This window comes from Podarcis tiliguerta, assembly GCF_965153285.1.
Source record: "Podarcis tiliguerta genome assembly, chromosome: 9".
NCBI lineage: Eukaryota > Metazoa > Chordata > Lepidosauria > Squamata > Lacertidae > Podarcis > Podarcis tiliguerta.
In genome coordinates this window covers 1,980,204-1,997,872 of record NC_139542.1, presented here as the reverse complement: position 1 = coordinate 1,997,872, position 17,669 = coordinate 1,980,204, and the positions used below count along the sequence as shown (strand labels likewise).

Genomic DNA, 17,669 nt, shown 5'->3' with positions numbered 1-17,669 from the left:
CATTGGCTCCCAATACACTTCAAAGCACAAAGTGTGGGTGCTGAACTTTAAAGCCCTAAACAACCTCAGCCCAGTATACCTGAAGGAGCGTCTCCAGCGCCAAGGCCCTTCTGGCAGTTCCCTCACTGCGAGAAGTGAGGTTACAGGGAACCAGGCAGGGGCCTTCTCAATAGTGGCGCCTGCTCTGTGGAAAACCCTCCCACCAGATGTCGAGGAGATAAACAGCAATATGTTTTTTAGAAGACATTTGAAGGCAGTTCTGTATAGGGAAGCTTTTAAAGTTTGTTGGTTTACTATGTTTTTATGTGTGCTGGAAGCCTCCCAGAATGGCTAGGGAACCTAGTCAGATGGACAGGGTATGAATAACAAATTATTGTTACTATTACATGAAATGGGGAGGCTTTGTCACTGCCACTCCTGTGCATTCTGAGATCGCACATGTGTGACTACCAGGGTCCAGCGAGAGATCCCAAGAGGTCTGTGAGATCTCCCTGGAATCCGGAAGCCACAGCCGCTTCTTGCATCTCTGTGGGGCACTCCTTTGCCACAGGAGAAGTGAGGAGATGCTGGGGCCGTGGCGAGATCTTGTGAGTGTTCAGTAGGAGCAGGTGGGGTGCCTTTGCGGGATTCCAGCGTCCGAGGAGGCTTCCTCAGTCCGCTTCATGTGTGGTCCGGCCCTGCCTGTGATTTCTCAGTCTGGTGTTCTTGGAGGCTGGGGTTCTACTGAGGACGCGGTTCAATCCTGACTGAAGAGCTTGATGGTGCCGTTAAGCCCATGCTTGGAGGCTGATCTCTGAGCAATGATTGTCTTCGAGGAATATGCAGAGCATAGGGGCAACTCTCCAGGGATCTTCATGCCTCGTTCGCATGGCCATCTTCTTACGAAGTTTCAGTTCTGGACAGAAACTAAGAAAACACTTGAGCAGCTGGTGCTGGGTGTGTTGGAGGTACTTTGGGCCTGTTCATTTTGGATTACGGTGGCCCCAACTGCAGTACACCTGGAAACACCTTTGAGAGGCATACAAAACATAAACAGGTCATGTTTAGCATCTTACCAAGCACTGATAGGCATCTGAAAAGCCGGGGGAAAGAAAACTGTCCGGAATTGCAATTTACTGATGATATTTTTTGTTGACAGATGCCTGGGATGGAGGCAAGCGTGTCCAAGTCCTCATCGCAGGCCACCGTACAGTTCTTCAGGCCAGACGTAGAGCGATAAATTCCAGTCTGGGAACTGACTTGGGTCTGAGCCACATGGCCTCTGTTCAGTGGTTGGGCAGGAAGAGTTGCAGGTGGAATCATCTGTTGCACGCAATCTTCCAGGACCCGGTGGTCTGGCAGCAGCTGGACATTGTGGTTCTGCACTTGGACGACTATGAAATGAGGTTTATGAACAGTGGGTATATAGTTTCTCAAGTGGTAGCGGATTTGGAGGCATTTAGGCAAACGTGGCCGGGGATCTTTATCCTGTGGTCCAAAATCTTGCCCAGGAGTGCCTCATGCACTAAACCGTTCATGAAGCGATTGTACCAAAAGCGGCGATATATTAATAGTGAAGTGAGAATGGCGCTGTTTGCAACGGGGGACGGAATGATATCTCACCCCCAAATTAATCCCAGTAGGAACGAACTTTACCAAAAGAATGGGATTTTCTTGTCTCCTGCTGGGATCGATGTTTTCCTCTCTAACCTCCAGAGGGAAATAAAAGCACATATTCGGCAGCGGTGGGGCAACATGGACTATGCCGAGCTTTAGCCTCCTGCGAAAGGGGAGAAGTTGGCAAAACTGGCGAGTACCCCAAATCACTTTTCAGGTTGCTAAGCGGCTCCAGGGGGACCTGTGGGGCCGGAAAGGGATCTCTCTTGAGGTTGCCCCGTGTCACTTGCCTGGATTTGTGGGGCTCCAAGGGTGCCTGAGTCAGCCAGAGCTCACCTTAAGGGGTGCGGTGGGGGGAGAGGAGGGCAATGGAGACCACCTTCCTCCCTGCAAGGCAGGCTTAGCCATTCACGACAAGATTTGGAGTCTCAGGAGAGACTCGGACTCCTGCCCACGCGTCTCCTCCTTTCCCGCCTGCCGTTTGTAAGTTACTCTGCTGTAGTTAATAAAGTGACCCTCTTTAAATCCCACACTTTGTGTCTCGCCTCTTTAGTCCTGGGCTCCTCATATAGCTGTCTTCAACTGTTCCAGATCCGAGACCTATCTCTGAATAATAATAATAATAATAATAATAATAATAATAATAATTTAATTTTATTATTTGTATCCCATCCATCTGGCTGGGTTGCCATTCTGGGCGGCTTCCAACAAATATAAAACACAATAAACCATCAGATATTAAAAACTTCCCTATATAGTTCTGCCTTCATGATGCCTAACTTTATTTTATGTTCATACTTAATAGCGCTAACCATATGTATTATTAATCACACAGAGCAATATACATTGTCCTACCTTAGCGTTACTTCTAAATAAGAACCCTTGATTTTTATACTTTGCCCAAAGACTGGAAAGCATTTTAAAATCGGCCCTTGATATATTTGGAGATGGCTCTCGGATCTTCTCATTGTCTCCTCTTGTCCAGGCTAAACATGGCCATCTCCTTCAACTGTTCCTCATATGGCTTGTTTTCCAGGCTCTTGATCATCTTGGTTGCCCTCCTCTGCACATCCTCCAGCTTGTCTATATCTGGTGACCAGAATTGGACACAGTATTCCAGGTGTGGTCCAGCTAAGGCAGAATAGAGTGAGACTAGGACTCCCCTTGATCTGGACCCTGTACTTATGTTGGTGCAGCCTAGAAGAGCGTTGTTGCTGAATTTCTTTTAGTTTGCCATTGTTCACTGCCTTGGGCTGCAGGAAGTGTTGTTAATGTCCTACATACAGTTTGCATTATGGTCAGACAAGCAGGCTGAGATCCTGAGCTTGCCTCTTGGATGTGAAATCTGCAAAAGGGCAGAGGGCTCTTTTGCTGGAGTCCTATAGGTATCTCGTTGGCTACTGTGACAACAGGATGCTGGACTAGACAGGACACTGGCCTCATCCAGCAGGCTACTCTTAGCATCAACCCAGGGAGCATTTAGAACAGGGCAGTTGGCAGCTAAATTGGACATTCTTTATATATATATATATATATATCTTCTCAGAAAAACTCTTCACAAAGTTCAAGAGTTCAAGACACGAAGGCTTTAGCAACTAATCCACACCTAATGACCCACCTAAGTGGGATTCAGGAAATCACTCAAGAAATCACTCAAGATATCCCTCAAGTAATTAAGGAACAAAAGAAGAAAAGGCACACTAGCCTGGGAACCTCCTCTCTGCCCAGAACATTGGAGGCTATACACCACACCTCCTCAACAGTATTTATAGGAACTCAAACACTGAGATCCTGCTCTGTTCCAGTAACAAGAAGCCGAAAGCACCAGCCTGAAGATGACGAGTGAGACCTCGTCGAAACGTCGCCTAGACACCCCAACTTTTACACGGGAAGACACCCGAGGACACCAAAACCTGCATATATATATATATATATATATATATATATGCTTTCGTAGATTTTCACGGGTACAGGAATGTAGGTTTTGGTGTCCTCGGGTGTCTTCCCGTGTAAAAGTTGGGGTGTCTAGGCGACGTTTCGACGAGGTCTCACTCGTCATCTTCAGGCTGGTGCTTTCGGCTTCTTGTTACTGGAACAGAGCAGGATCTCAGTGTTTGAGTTCCTATAAATACTGTTGAGGAGGTGTGGTGTATAGCCTCCAATGTTCTGGGCAGAGAGGAGGTTCCCAGGCTAGTGTGCCTTTTCTTCTTTTGTTCCTTAATTACTTGAGGGATATCTTGAGTGATTTCTTGAGTGATTTCCTGAATCCCACTTAGGTGGGTCATTAGGTGTGGATTAGTTGCTAAAGCCTTCGTGTCTTGAACTCTTGAACTTTGTGAAGAGTTTTTCTGAGAAGATGGCTGTACTGCACTTGGTTGTGCTCTGGCTTGGCTTCGTGTATAGGGGCGAGCTGTGGTTTTGTGGCCTGTGCCAGCCAGATCTGTGTAGGGATTGCAGGGGGGTGCAGCATCCGGAGGTGCCACCCTGGTTTGGCTACTGGATGGTGTCTGTAATTTATCTGTGGAGAGGGTCTGGGTTTGGGTCTGGTGTGGTTGATTGGTGATGGCGTTCTGTGTGCCTCTGGATCTGGTGTCAGATTTTGTGGGGAGGGCTAATTTCCAGATGTCTGGCAAGCGGGATGTGTCGTCACGCTTGTTCATGTTGTGAGGGTGTTTCTCTATCTCGATGGCTTCCATGATTATTCTCTTGTGGTGATGTTCCATGTTAAAGAGCAATTTGGAATCTGCAAAATTAATTTCGTGTCCTGTTTCTTTCATGTGTTGGAAAAGAGAGGAAGTTTTTTCTTCTTTTTTGACGGCATTCTTGTGTTCTGCGATACGTGCATTTATTCGTCTGTTTGTTTGTCCAATGTACGTGGCTGGGCAGACTTTGCAGGGTTTCCATATATATATACACAAATTAGCCCTCCCCACAAAATCTGACACCAGATCCAGAGGCACACAGAACGCCATCACCAATCAACCACACCAGACCCAAACCCAGACCCTCTCCACAGATAAATTACAGACACCATCCAGTAGCCAAACCAGGGTGGCACCTCCGGATGCTGCACCCCCCTGCAATCCCTACACAGATCTGGCTGGCACAGGCCACAAAACCACAGCTCGCCCCTATACACGAAGCCAAGCCAGAGCACAACCAAGTGCAGTACAGCCATCTTCTCAGAAAAACTCTTCACAAAGTTCAAGAGTTCAAGACACGAAGGCTTTAGCAACTAATCCACACCTAATGACCCACCTAAGTGGGATTCAGGAAATCACTCAAGAAATCACTCAAGATATCCCTCAAGTAATTAAGGAACAAAAGAAGAAAAGGCACACTAGCCTGGGAACCTCCTCTCTGCCCAGAACATTGGAGGCTATACACCACACCTCCTCAACAGTATTTATAGGAACTCAAACACTGAGATCCTGCTCTGTTCCAGTAACAAGAAGCCGAAAGCACCAGCCTGAAGATGACGAGTGAGACCTCGTCGAAACGTCGCCTAGACACCCCAACTTTTACACGGGAAGACACCCGAGGACACCAAAACATATATATATATATATATATATATATATATGTGTTTGTGTGTGTGTGTGTGTGTATATATATATATATATATATATATACATACATATATATATACACAAATACAGTGGTGCCTCACAAGACAAAATTAATCCGTTCCGCGAGTCTCTTCGTCTAGCGGTTTTTTCGTCTTGCGAAGCAACCCTATTAGCAGATTAGCGCTATTAGCGGTTTAGTGGCTATAGGGGCTATTAGCGGCTATTAAAGGCTTAAGGGATTAGCGGATTAGCTGCTAAAAGGCTATTAGCAGCTTAGTGCCTTAGAAAAAGGTGGTGGGGAGCGAAAAAAACCCTCAAGAATCGCAAGACATTTTCGTCTTGCGAAGCAAGCCCATAGAGAAATTCGTCCTGCGAAGCACCTCTGAAAACGTAAAACCCTTTCATCTAGCGGGTTTTCCGTCTTGCGAGGCATTCGTCTTGCGGGGCACCACTGTACAAAACAAAATTATACACTCCATACATCTTAGTTACATCTTATTTCTCTTTTTAGACTTCCCTCAATTTGTTTGCAAATCCTTCATAATTTTACTTCTTCCACATTTCTCCCTTATTATTTACTTCTTCCACATTTCTACCTTATTAATTATATTATGATTATATATTCAATCCTATTTTTTAATAATTATTCTAACATTTTCCATCACAGAGCTTCATTAAAACTTACAAACGTTATCTGGTTATCACTTAATTTTTGCAAATATTCAATAAATTTTTCCCAATCTTCTGTAAATCTCTGATCTCGTCAATTTCGGATCCTTCCCGTCATTCTGTCAAGTTCTGCATAGTCCGTCATTTTCATTCTCCATTCTTCTATTGTAGGTAGCTCCTCCTGTTTCCATTTCTGGGCAATCAGTATTCTTGCTGCTGTCACTGCATATAAAAATAGCTTCTTTTCTTTCTTGTTTATCTCGTTACCTGTAATGCCTAGTAAGAATGCTTCTGGTTTCTTAACAAATGTATACTTCAACATTTTCTTCAATTCATTATACAGTGGTGCCCCGCAAGACGAATGCCTTGCAAGACGGAAAACCCGCTAGACGAAAGGGTTTTCCGTTTTGGAGGTGCTTCGCAAAACGAATTTGCTATGGGCTTGCTTCGCAAGACGAAAATGTCTTGCGAGTTCCTGTGGGGTTTTTTCCCTCCCCCCCCCTTTTTCCCAAGCCGCTAAGACGCTTAACAGTTGATCGCTAAGCCGCTTAACAGCTGATCGCTAAGCCGCTTAACAGCTGATCCACTAAGCCCGCTAAGCCGCTAATAGCCTTTTAGCAGCTAATCCGCTAATTCCTTAAGCCTTTAATAGCCGCTAATAGCCGCTAAACCGCTAATAGTGCTAATACGCTAAGCCGCTAATGGGCTTGCTTCGCAAGACGAAAAAAACTGCAAGACGAAGAGACTCGCGGAACGGATTCTTTTCGTCTTGCAAGGCACCACTGTATACCATTTCCCAGAAGCTTTTCACTTTCTTACATTCCCACCACATATGGTAAAATGTACCTTCTTTTTCTTTACATTTCCAACATTTATTACTTGTCTTATACATCTTTGCTAATTTCACCGGTGTTACATACCATCGATACATCATTTACATCACATAAATTGGACATTCTGAGTGTGCCCTGCAATCAGGGGTGGTGTGTCCCATTTCTCCGCCTGAGATGAAATGGGGAGGCTTTGCCACTGCTACACCAAGGACTTGCTTTATGGAATCGCGTGTCTGCAGGTTCTAGTGAGATATCCCAAGAGGTCTGTGAGATCTCCCTGGAATCCGGAAGCCACAGCCGCTTCTTGCATCTCTGTGGGGCACTCCTTTGCCGCAGGAGAAGTGAGGAGATGCTGGGGCCGTGGCGAGCTCTTGTGAGTGTTCAGTAGGAGCAGGTGGGGTGCCTTTGCGGGATTCCAGCGTCCGAGGAGGCTGCCTCAGTCCGCTTCATGTGTGGTCCGACCCTGCCTGTGATTTCTCAGTTTGGTGTTCTTGGAGGCTGGGGTTCTACTGAGGACGCGGTCCAATCCTGACCGAAGAGCTCGATGGTGCCATTAAGCCCACGCTTGGAGGCTGATCCCTGAGCAATAACTGTCCTCGAGGAATATGCAGAGCATTGGAGCAACTCTCCAGGGATCTTCATGCCTCGTTCACATGGCCATCTTCTTACGAAGTTTCAGTTCTGGACAGAAACTAAGAAAACACTTGAGCAGCTGGTGCTGGGTGTGTTGGAGGTACTTTGGGCCTGCTCATTTAGGATTGTGCCTCAATTTGGAAACACCTCTGCGAGGCTTCTGTACCGTTGGGCTTCTGAAAAGCTGGGGGAAAGAGAGAACTGTCCGGAGTTGCAATCTACTGACGATGTTTCTTTTTAACAGGAGGCCTGGCTGGAGGCAAGCGTGTCCGAGTCCTCATCGCAGGCCACAGTATTGTTCTTGGCGCCAGGCAGAGAGCGAAATACTACAGTCCGGGAGCTGACCTTGGTCTGAGCCAGATGGCCTCTTTTCAGTGGTTGGGCAAGATTGATTTGAAGTGGAGTCAACTGTTGCCCACAATCTTCCAGGACGGAGCGGTCCGGCAGAAGCCGGACATGGTGGTCCTGCATGCAGGTGGCAATGACCTTGGGTTGGTGTCATATAAAAAGTTGCTTAAGAAAGTGATAGAGGATTTGGAGGCGATTAGGCAAAGGTGGCCGGGGGTCGTTATCCTGTGGTCCAACATCATGCCCAGGAGAACCTGGATTAACGTCGCAAACACGAAGCTATTGTGCAAAAAGCGGAAATGGTTTAATAGACAAGTAAGAATGGCGCTGTTTGCAACGGGGGACGGAACGATATCTCACACCGAAATTAATCCCGGTAGGGATGAACATTACAGAAAGGATGGGGTTTCCTTGTCTGCTGCTGGGAATGATATTTTCCTTTCTGACCTCCACAAAGAAATAAAAGCACATATTCTGCGGCGGTGGGGGAAGAAGGACTAAGCCGAGCTTTATACTCCTGCGAAAGGGGAGAAGTTGGCAAAACCGGCGAGTACCCCAAATCACTTTTCAGGTTGCTAAGCGGCTCCAGGGGGACCTGTGGGGCAGGAAGGGATCTCTCTTGAGGTTGCCCCGTGTCACTTGCCTGGATTTGTGGGGCTCCAAGGGTGCCTGAGTCAGCCAGAGCTCACCTTAAGGGGTGCGGTGGGGGGAGAGGAGGGCAATGGAGACCACCTTCCTCCCTGCAAGGTAGGCTTAGCCATTCACGACACAATTTGGAGTCTCAGGAGAGACTCGGACTCCTGCCCACGTGTCTCCTCCTTTCCTGCCTGCCGTTTGTAAGTTACTCTGCTGTAGTTAATAAAGTGACCCTCTTTAAATCCCACACTTTGTGTCTTGCCTCTTTAGTCCTGGGCTCCTCATATAGCTGTCTTCAACTGATCCAGATCCGAGACCTATCTCTGAATAATAATAACAACAACTATTTTATTTTATTATTTGTATCCCACCCATCTGGCTGGGTTGCCATTCTGGGCGGCTTCCAACAAATATAAAAACATAATAAACCATCAAACATTAAAAACTTCCCTGTACAGTTCTGCCTTTATGATACCCAACTTTATTTTTTTATTCACACTGAATTGTGCTAACCATACGTATTGTTAATCATACAGAGCAATACACATGGTGCTACCTTACTCGGAAGGAGACCCTGGGGCTCGTAGGGGGTAGCCTGATGAAGGTGTCAGTGCAGTGAGTTGCAACTGAAAACTTCAGATTCCATCCCAGGGATCATTACGAAAAGTGTGGAAAATAGAATTGCAGCTATCATAACACTGTCATGCAGATCTACGGTGTGAACGCATCTGGAATATTGCATACAGTTCTGGTTGTCATGCCTCAGAAAGGATTTTGTAAAGATGGGAAAGGTTCAGAAGAAGGGAAACAGGGTTCCAGGGGGATGGATGGCATTTGGGGCTTTTCAGTTGAGAGAAAAGGTGAGGAAGAGGCAACATGATAAAAGTTTATGAAATGATGCAGGGCATGAAGAAAGTGGATAGGGAAAGGTTTCTCTCTCTCTTACAGCACTAGAAGTAAGGAAGCTGGATAATGGTAGAATCAGGACAGATAAAAGTAAGTGCCATCTAGTCCAACCCCCTGCAATGCAGGAATATTGGCTAAAGCATCCCTGAGAGATGGCCACCCAACCTCCGATTAATAACCTCTAAGGAAGGAATCCACAAGCTCCGAAGGGAGACTGTTCGACTGTTGAAGCAGCTCTAAGTTCTTCCTGCTGTTGAGTCTGAATCTCCTTTCTTGTAACTAGAATCCTTCCCCCACGGAGCAGGAGAAAACAAGCTTGCTCCATCTTCCATGAGAAATTTGAAGATAGCTCTCTTATCTCCTGAAGAAGTGTGCGTGCACACGAAAGCTCATACCAATAACAAACTTAGTTGGTTTTTAAGATGCTACTGGAAGGAATTTTTTTTATTTTATTTTGACTACGGCAGACCAACACAGCTACCTACCTGTATCTCTCTTATCTCCTCTCAAGTCTCCTCTTTTCCAGGCTAAACATATGCAGCTCCTTCAAGTGCTCCTCATAAGGTTTGGTTTCCAGATCCTTGAACATCTTGGTTGCCCTCTTCACACCTTCTAAGGTTGTCAATATTTGTCAGGCATCGGGGAAATGGCTCCCTCTTCCCCTGTGCACCAGCAGAACAAAGCAATTAAGTGTCCCATACCAGTTTAAGAGTGTTTAATGATCACAGAGAAAGAACACTGCAGCCATTCTTAGAGTGTAGGTGCTCCCTTCACCTTGTCATGGTGAGTGGGATTGCACGTTCCTATGACCCTTGTGAGCGAAATAAATTATTATTATTATTATTAGTATTAGTATTAGTATTATTATTACAGCATCGGATGAGTGAAATTGCTAACACTTAGTCTAGTAAGAAGGGCAAGCTCCTGAGATGCTTCTGCAGCCTCTGTCCTCTCCTCCTCTGCAACATTTGCTGAGTCTGAACCGCTTTCTGCGCCTGGTTCTTCCGGCTCGAGAAAGCCTGTTGCCTCTTCAGCACCCCACCGTTCCTCTCCTCCTCCTCTCTGCCCCACCACCACTCCCCAGGGTCTGAGCCTTCCTCCTCTGCCTGGCTGGTGCCTCCCAGCTAACCCCCCACATCACGACAAATTGGGACTTACCAGCAGATAGAATTTAGTCCCTTAGGAGATGGCATTCCAGGGCACACCTGCGCCCCTGAACTTACACTGTCTTGTTTATTTTCTTGGTTTTTTGAGGATTGGCCACCAAGAAGGTATGGATTTGCGGGCACAGCGTTGTGTATTGGGCCGAAGTCCGCGCAGTTTCGTCCAGGTGGGGCAGCAACCTGGGCTTCCCCTCGAATATACAGCTGTCGTGGATCAGCCAGAGGGGAATGAGGTGGCATCAGCTCCTACCATTGCTGACTGCTCGGATCTCTACGGTGGGCCCACCTGATATCATCATCTTTCACCTGGGTGAGGACGACCTGGGCGGACAAAAGATTCATGAACTAGTCAAGGCTATCACTGAAGACTTGGAGACCTTGCACTTTCAATACCCACGGACCAGCCTCTGTTGGTCCGAGCTACTGGAGAGGCAGTGCTGGCCTATTATTCCGAGGCCTGGCACCCCAGAACCGCAGCAGGCATCCGTGAACAGATCAAGGGACAGAACAAGGCAGAAAGTGAACAAAGACATAACGAACATGGTGCAGCTGCTGGGTGGCTGGGTGATCCGACACCCTGACATCACAGTCAAACGAGAGGCCTTATTCCGACAGGATGGGGTAGACCTCTCCGATGAGGGACTTGATGTTTGGTTGACTGACCTGGTGGGAGGCCTAAAGTATTGTTTTCAGATGTGAGCGGTTTGGCGGCGAGCATTTACTTGAGGACCGGTTGATGCATTGGATAGGTGTGGTCTTGGATTGAGGGGAGGCTGTAGCCTCTGCCTACCCCTCCGGAAAAGGGATCCGGGAGAGATGCTTCTGCCCGGATGCCCAGGTGGGGGCTAGGGGCCATAGCACTCCTCAGGTGCAATCCAGCAAAGGACTTACTCTTTGATGCAGGTCTAGAACTCGCTCACTTCCAGTTGACCCCAAATTAAGTCCTTCCGGCAGACGGGCCAGAAATTGTTGGTTCTCCCTGATGTCTATGTGAAACCTCTTACACCAGTAGTTAATAAAGCCATGACCTGATTTTACCCAAATACTACTTGACTTGTCTCTTTATTCATTGAATTTAGGGGCGGGGGGGTTCCATAGGACAGGGGATGCATGGTCACATAATTCTGCTCCCTGTTCTTGGTTGGTGCCATTGAGTGCCGGCACGTCCTCCACCATGAACGATCCAACGAGGGAGGCCCCTTGGGTGACTTTGTGGGCAGCAAAGGAGGTCCTTGGGCTGAGCTTGCTGCCTGGGAAGTGGATCCTGGCTGCTTGCTCAAGCGAGGGGGCAGACTCAGTCTGGTCCCTGGGCATATAACCAAGGCCCCTGGCTTACCTTAACAGCCACTTCCTTATTTTAGGATGCTCTTTGGGGTGGGGATTTCTGAAAAAGTGGGGAGGCATGGCGTTTGCTGCAGGGCGAGTCAGAAGTTAGGGCTCACCCCCACTGATTAATTCTCCCGGGGGTCCGAGAGTTTCTCTCCGTGCCTTGCAAAAGCTCAATCTTATGTGCTGAATTGGATCTTACCAGATTGTGTGGAAAATCAGAAGAGAGGTTTTCCATAACCCAAGCTTCAGTGCAGAGGTGAGGAGACTGAAAATTGTTTACTGAATGTATAGGAGAAAATTGTGTTTATTTAAAAATGCTGGTAGCATTAAGATAAATTCAACAGTGTAAATAAGTTTTGATGGATGTAGCAATGGATTACTAATGGTTTAGTTCATGTGCAATATGCAGGGATTTATGATATGCAAAATGAACCATGGAAGGAGAAGAAGGGAAGTCATAGATGTAAGGTTATTTAAATGCATATTTTGAAATGTAATTTAGAAAAGTTAATACAATTTATTTATTTTTTAAAAAAAGAAGAGCCTGTTGGATCAGCCTTAAGGGGGCCAATCTAGTCCAACATCTTCTGCCATCGTTCACCCTCTCCACCTCCATGAATTTGTCCAATCCTCTCCTAAAGCCATCTAGTTTGGTGGCCATCCTGTGGTTTAATGGTGTGTTGCATGAATAAGTCTTTTCTTTATCTCTCCTGCGTGTTTTGCATCCGTCTCCCCAACCATCTTTTGTTATTAAGGATTGTGTTCACTTCATTAAGCGTTACGTTTTCTTTTGCTAAAATAGCCTTTGTTGCTCTTCCTGTGTGCTGGGCTTCCCCTCCTGTGGTAATGGCAGTCCAGGACCTGACTTTGGCGTCTGTCAAGTATGCAAAACAAGATTGACAAGCAGCTGCAGGAAACAGACCAATGCGAATTGTCAAGGCAGTTTCTTTTGGCATTTCTTGAAATGATGGCTCGGGATAAGAGCTCTTTCACTCACAGGCTGTTTCCCTCTTTTTCATCCCCTTAAAGACTTTGGTCCCGGCAGCGCCAGTGGATTGAGCTGGGTAATAATGGTGGCCAAAAGGAAATAGTGTGTGCAAATTGGGCAGAAACCTGCCATGAGTCATAGCTAGTGCTGCCATCCCACTCACCCAGCAGACTTCCGCGTCTGCACTAGAACTACTTCCTCCTCCTCTCCCCTCTCCCATGGTCTTCTGCACTCAAAAACTGCTCCAAAATGTTTGTGGAGTCTCCAGATCACTTTTTTTTGGGGGGGAGGGGTGCACAGAGAGAGGAAGCAATCCTGCTGCACAAGTGGAACTCCATTGGCGAACCATTTGAGACAACCCATTATGATGATGATTATGATGATGATGATTTGGCTTACGCCCCAGCAGGTCAGTTCGGTGTTGCTAGCGCACTGTTAGACTTCTCCCCCGGAGGTGTACTCCACTGTCTCTCGGTGTAGACTTTCTTGATACTAAGCCGCGCTCCCTGGTGCATGCTGCCCATTATTGTAGAGAATATTGATTGGTGTTGCTACCAGTCTGTGAGGACAATATTTGATTCAGGTGGGCTGCCTGCCAGTGTAGACATTATTGACCTCAGTGGTTGGCAATCTTGTGTATACGCAGCTGTCTTTTATCGTTTGCTTTGCCTGCCAACAAGAAGCAAGCTTCTGGTGCTTCTCCCCCACACACTAGGCACGGGACTGCTAGAGTATCTCAGTACTCTGCTCCTTTGTCCTGTTGTGTTTGGGTTTTAACATCATTTTCCCCGCCAAATTTATCCCGGGGGTTAACAACAACATGGCTGGTGCATTATCTCAGTTCCAGATGGATAGTTTTCCATTTTTAGCACCTGAGCCCCAGCAGTTACCAGAGCCAATCCCAGAGCATTTTTTGGAAGCTTGACGTGATGCAGGGAGTATCTGCCTCTTGCACCATCCATGCTTAGATCCTACAAAAAGGCGTGGTCCGATTTTATTGCTTTCCGCACAAAATCTAACTCAGACCTTGCCAGCCTCCTACGGAGGATCAAGTATTGCCTCGTGCACCTCTGGAGGCTAGTTCGCATGGCTAAAACATTATCCATCAAAGCTGCTGCTGTTGCCTTCTTCAGCAAATGTATCTTCTGTTGATCCCTGCGCAGCATTTATGGTATGCAGGGCGATGAATGTTGGGGTAGACTTCAACCACCAAACACAGAGAGTAGAAAAACGATCACTTTTGACCTCCTTTACCATATCTGTAGGGTTTTAAGAGTCATTGGCTGGTTAAAATACGAGTGTCGCCTGTCTTGGAAGTATATGCCATAGTATTATCTGGGGCCCTCAGAGTGGGCGAAGTTGTCAGTGAGGGTGAGCCAGGCATTTCCTCCAGGGGGTTACTATTAGAGGACATAAATTTGTCTTAGAATTGGTAATATGCATCCAACAATCTAAAATCAGGGAAAGGAGCCCTTATCAGACTCTCGCCATCAGAGCGCAAGGGCCATGTCCTGTAAAGGATGCCAGGAGATACCCCTGCTTCAGGCGTCCTGGTCCGGGCCCCTTCCTTATTCACCAAGATCGCTCTCGCCTGGCTCGACACCAGTTTACCCGGTGATGCGGAAAGCTCTCCAGGCCTGTGGTCTCCCGGCTGTGGATCTTGCTGTGCATTCCTTTAGGATTGGTGCTGCCACAATGTCTGCCCATTGGGGTGTGCCAACCGACAGAATCAAGGATATGGGATGCTGGAGATCTGATGCATATCGAAGGTATATCTGCAAGAACCCATGGTAATCACGCTCTGTCACTCCTTTATTTTCAGGTTGCCCCGTGATAAACATATGGATCGTAGGACACTGTATTATCCACTGGGCCCGTGTGCGTGCCATCAATACTGGCTTGGGTAGCTGCCTGGGGCTTCCTGAAAATGTCAGTGTCTCCTGGGGCACAAGGTGTGACTTGAAATGGGAGGAGTTTATGCCAATCGTGACGACCAGAGCTGCCTTGCATGGCCCCCCCGACGCTCTGATTGTTCAACTTGGAGAGAACGACCTGGGTCAAAGGAACGGCAAGGGCCTAATCATAAGCATGAGAGACGACTTTGATAAACTGGCTGTTTTGTTCCCAGACCTGACCTTATTCTGGTCTGAAATGCTGGTGAGGCGGCATTGGCGAGGTTGCTCCCGCCCGCAGGCAATCGACAGGGCCAGGAAAGCTATTAACCGTAAGGTGGCATATAAGGTGAAGCTCTTGAATGGACGGGTGATACGACACCCTAACATTACTTACAACCAGGAGGACTTGTTTCATAATGACGGCGTTCACCTTTCCGATTTGGGAAGTGATGTTTGGCTGGTTGATATCGTCAAGGGCATTAGGGATTGGTTGCAGGTGTGAGGGTGTTGGCAGCAATCCTTTGGGGCTTGAGTGGCAGTTAGGCATTGCGTAAGTCTTGTTTATGGGAGGGGAGATTGTAGCCTCTGCTTGTCCCTCCTTGTTAAGGGTATCCCGTTAAAGGGATCCGGGTGTGTGGTGCCTGTCCAAAGCCTGGGCGTGGGCTAGGGCCATGCCACAACCCCATCGGGGACCCTGGGGGTGCCACGATTTGATGTATATCATATCATAGGGCTCCCACTACCGGTGGTTTATTCTTAGGAGGCTCCCTGCAGACAGGCAGGAGTCAGGATATAGTCTGGTTTCGCCCAATGCCTAAACAAAAGCGCTCACATGTGTAACCAATAAAGTTATGGCCCATTTTATCCGATTAACCTAAATATTTGTGTCTTTTTTATTATCTAAGGGGGCTTCAGGCCCCGGGATCTCGACATGAAGTGAGACCAGGCTTGATTTCTATTTGAATCCAAGACTATGGTAGGCAGTAGCCCCCAAGCTGTGGGGTCATCCTGGGGTTCCTTTTGCCCGTGGGGAAGGCCACTTCAACCTGCTGCTCCCACCACCACCTGTAAGTAGTAAGGAAGTAAATTTTTATCTATACCCCACCCTGCCCGGCCAAGACCGGGCTCAGGGCAGCTAACATCAAATATCAAATACATTAAAACACAATCAAACAATTGATTAAAATACAGTTTAAAAATTAGAATCAGGATAAAATGAAATAACTGCCCATGAATTGCAACCATAGGGGTTGGGAACCTCAAGTATTTTTCGGGGCCAGCTATCCATGTTGATCCCATATGAGCCAATAAAAGGGCCAAAGAGGTAACTTACAGGGTCAAACTGGGCCTGGACCAAAGGCCAGGCGGAACAGCTCCATCTTGCAGGCCCTGCAGAAGGATGTCAAGTCCTGCAGGGCCCTGGTCTCCTGCAATAGAGCGTTCCGCCAGACTGGGGCCAAAACCGAAAAGGCCTTGGCCCTGGTTGAGGCCAGTTTAACCTCTTTGAGACCCGGGACCGCCAAGATACTATTGTCTGTGGACTGTAAGGTGCTCTGCAGGGCATACCAGGAGAGGCGGTCCTGTAAATACAAGGGTTCTAGGCCGTACAGGGCTTTAAAGGTTAAAACCAGCATCTTAAACCTGACCCTGTACTCCAGCGGGGGCCAGTGCAGCTGGTATAGTACTGGATGAATGTGGTCCTGCGGCAAGGACCCTGTAAGGAGCCTTGCAGTGGCATTCTGCACCTGCTGGAGTTTCTGGGTCAGTCTCACGGGCAGCCCCGTGTAGAGTGAGTTACAATAATTGAGCCTGGAGGAGACTGTCGCATGGATTACTGTGGCTAGTTCAGGGCGAGAAAGGTAAGGGACCAGCTGCTTAGTAAGGTGAAGGTGGAAAAATGCCGCCTTTGCTGTAGCTGCAACCTGCACCTCCATAGAGAGGGAGGAGTCGAAGGTTACACCCAAACTCCTGATGGAAGGTGCTGGCACTAATTGAGCCCTCACAAGAGATGGGAGTTGGCCCCCCAATCCCATGTCACCCCGACCCAGCCGGAGGACCTCTGTCTTTGAAGGATTTAACTTCAACCAGCTCCCATGCAGCCATGCAGCCACAGCTTCCAAGCATCTGGTCAGTGTGTCCGGGGCTAGGTCAGGATGGCCGTCCATCAACAGATAAAGCTGGGTGTCATCAGCAGGTTGATGACAACCCAGCCCAAAATTCTGGACAAGGGGGTGCATAAAAATGTTTAAAAGCATTGGGGAGAGGATTGTGCCCTGCGGCACTCCACACACCAAGGGGTGCCGCGACAGCTCCCCTAGCGCCACCCTCTGTCCCCGACCTGAAAGGAAAGAGCGCAGCCATTGTAAGACTGTGCCCTGAATCTCTGCGTCAGCAAGGTGGTGGTCCAAAAGTTCGTGGTCGACCATGTCAAAGGCTACTGACAAATCTAAAAGAATCAGCAGTCCCGACACACCTCGATCCAGCTGTCTACGGAGGTCGTCTGTTAGGGCGACCACAGCAGTCTCAGTGCCATAACCAGGAAGGAAGCCAGACTGAAATGGATCCAAAGCCGATGTTTCATCCAGAAACCTACTAAGCTGTTCAGCAACTGCTCTCTGAATTACCTTACCCGGGTACAAAAGGTTGAAAACCGGGCGGTAATTGGATAGATCTAAAGGATCTGATTATGTTTTTTGTTTAAGAGCGGACGCACCACTGCCTCCTTCAACTCCCCTGGGAATGTCCCCAAACCGAGGGACAAATTGATGATAACCCAGGGGGATCCGCACCTCATCTGGACACACTCTATAATCAGTCAGGACGGGCACGGGTCAAGGAGGCAAGTGGTGGGCCTTCCAGCTAGGAGGAGTCTGTCCACATTGGCTGGGGGTATCCTATCGAAGTGGTCCAATACTGGACCAGAGGACAGTGGAGGGGTCTCCAGTTCTGTTATTGTATCCAAATTGGCAGGGAGGTCACGGCGGAGCAGCAAGACACTCTGCAAAAAGGCTCGCAAATGCCTCACAGCTATGAGTCGAATTCATATTTAAATTTGGCTGTCCCTCTGGGGACGTTAACAACCTAATTATTCTAAAAAGTTGTGC

General features: G+C 47.8%; 1 protein-coding gene across 16 annotated transcripts in view; it reads left to right on the top strand.

Annotated features, from left to right (window-relative positions):
• Positions 1–17,669, top strand: part of LOC310657502 (uncharacterized protein) — a 126,245-nt gene that overhangs the window by 29,650 nt on the left and 78,926 nt on the right. The window contains exon 11 of one of the 16 annotated variants that reach the window (XM_083398161.1): positions 14,493–15,444. The exons of 11 other annotated variants lie outside the window; for them this stretch is intronic. In XM_083398161.1, the coding sequence (XP_083254287.1) occupies positions 14,493–15,067 (575 nt within the window). In that variant the 3' untranslated portion in view covers positions 15,068–15,444. Of the gene's footprint in view, positions 1–1,138; positions 2,127–7,544; positions 8,532–9,701; positions 9,921–10,444; positions 11,397–14,492; positions 15,445–17,669 lie in introns of those variants that run through there. 4 more of the 16 variants (XM_083398158.1, XM_083398162.1, XM_083398159.1 and 1 more) reach the window with 4 other exon arrangements.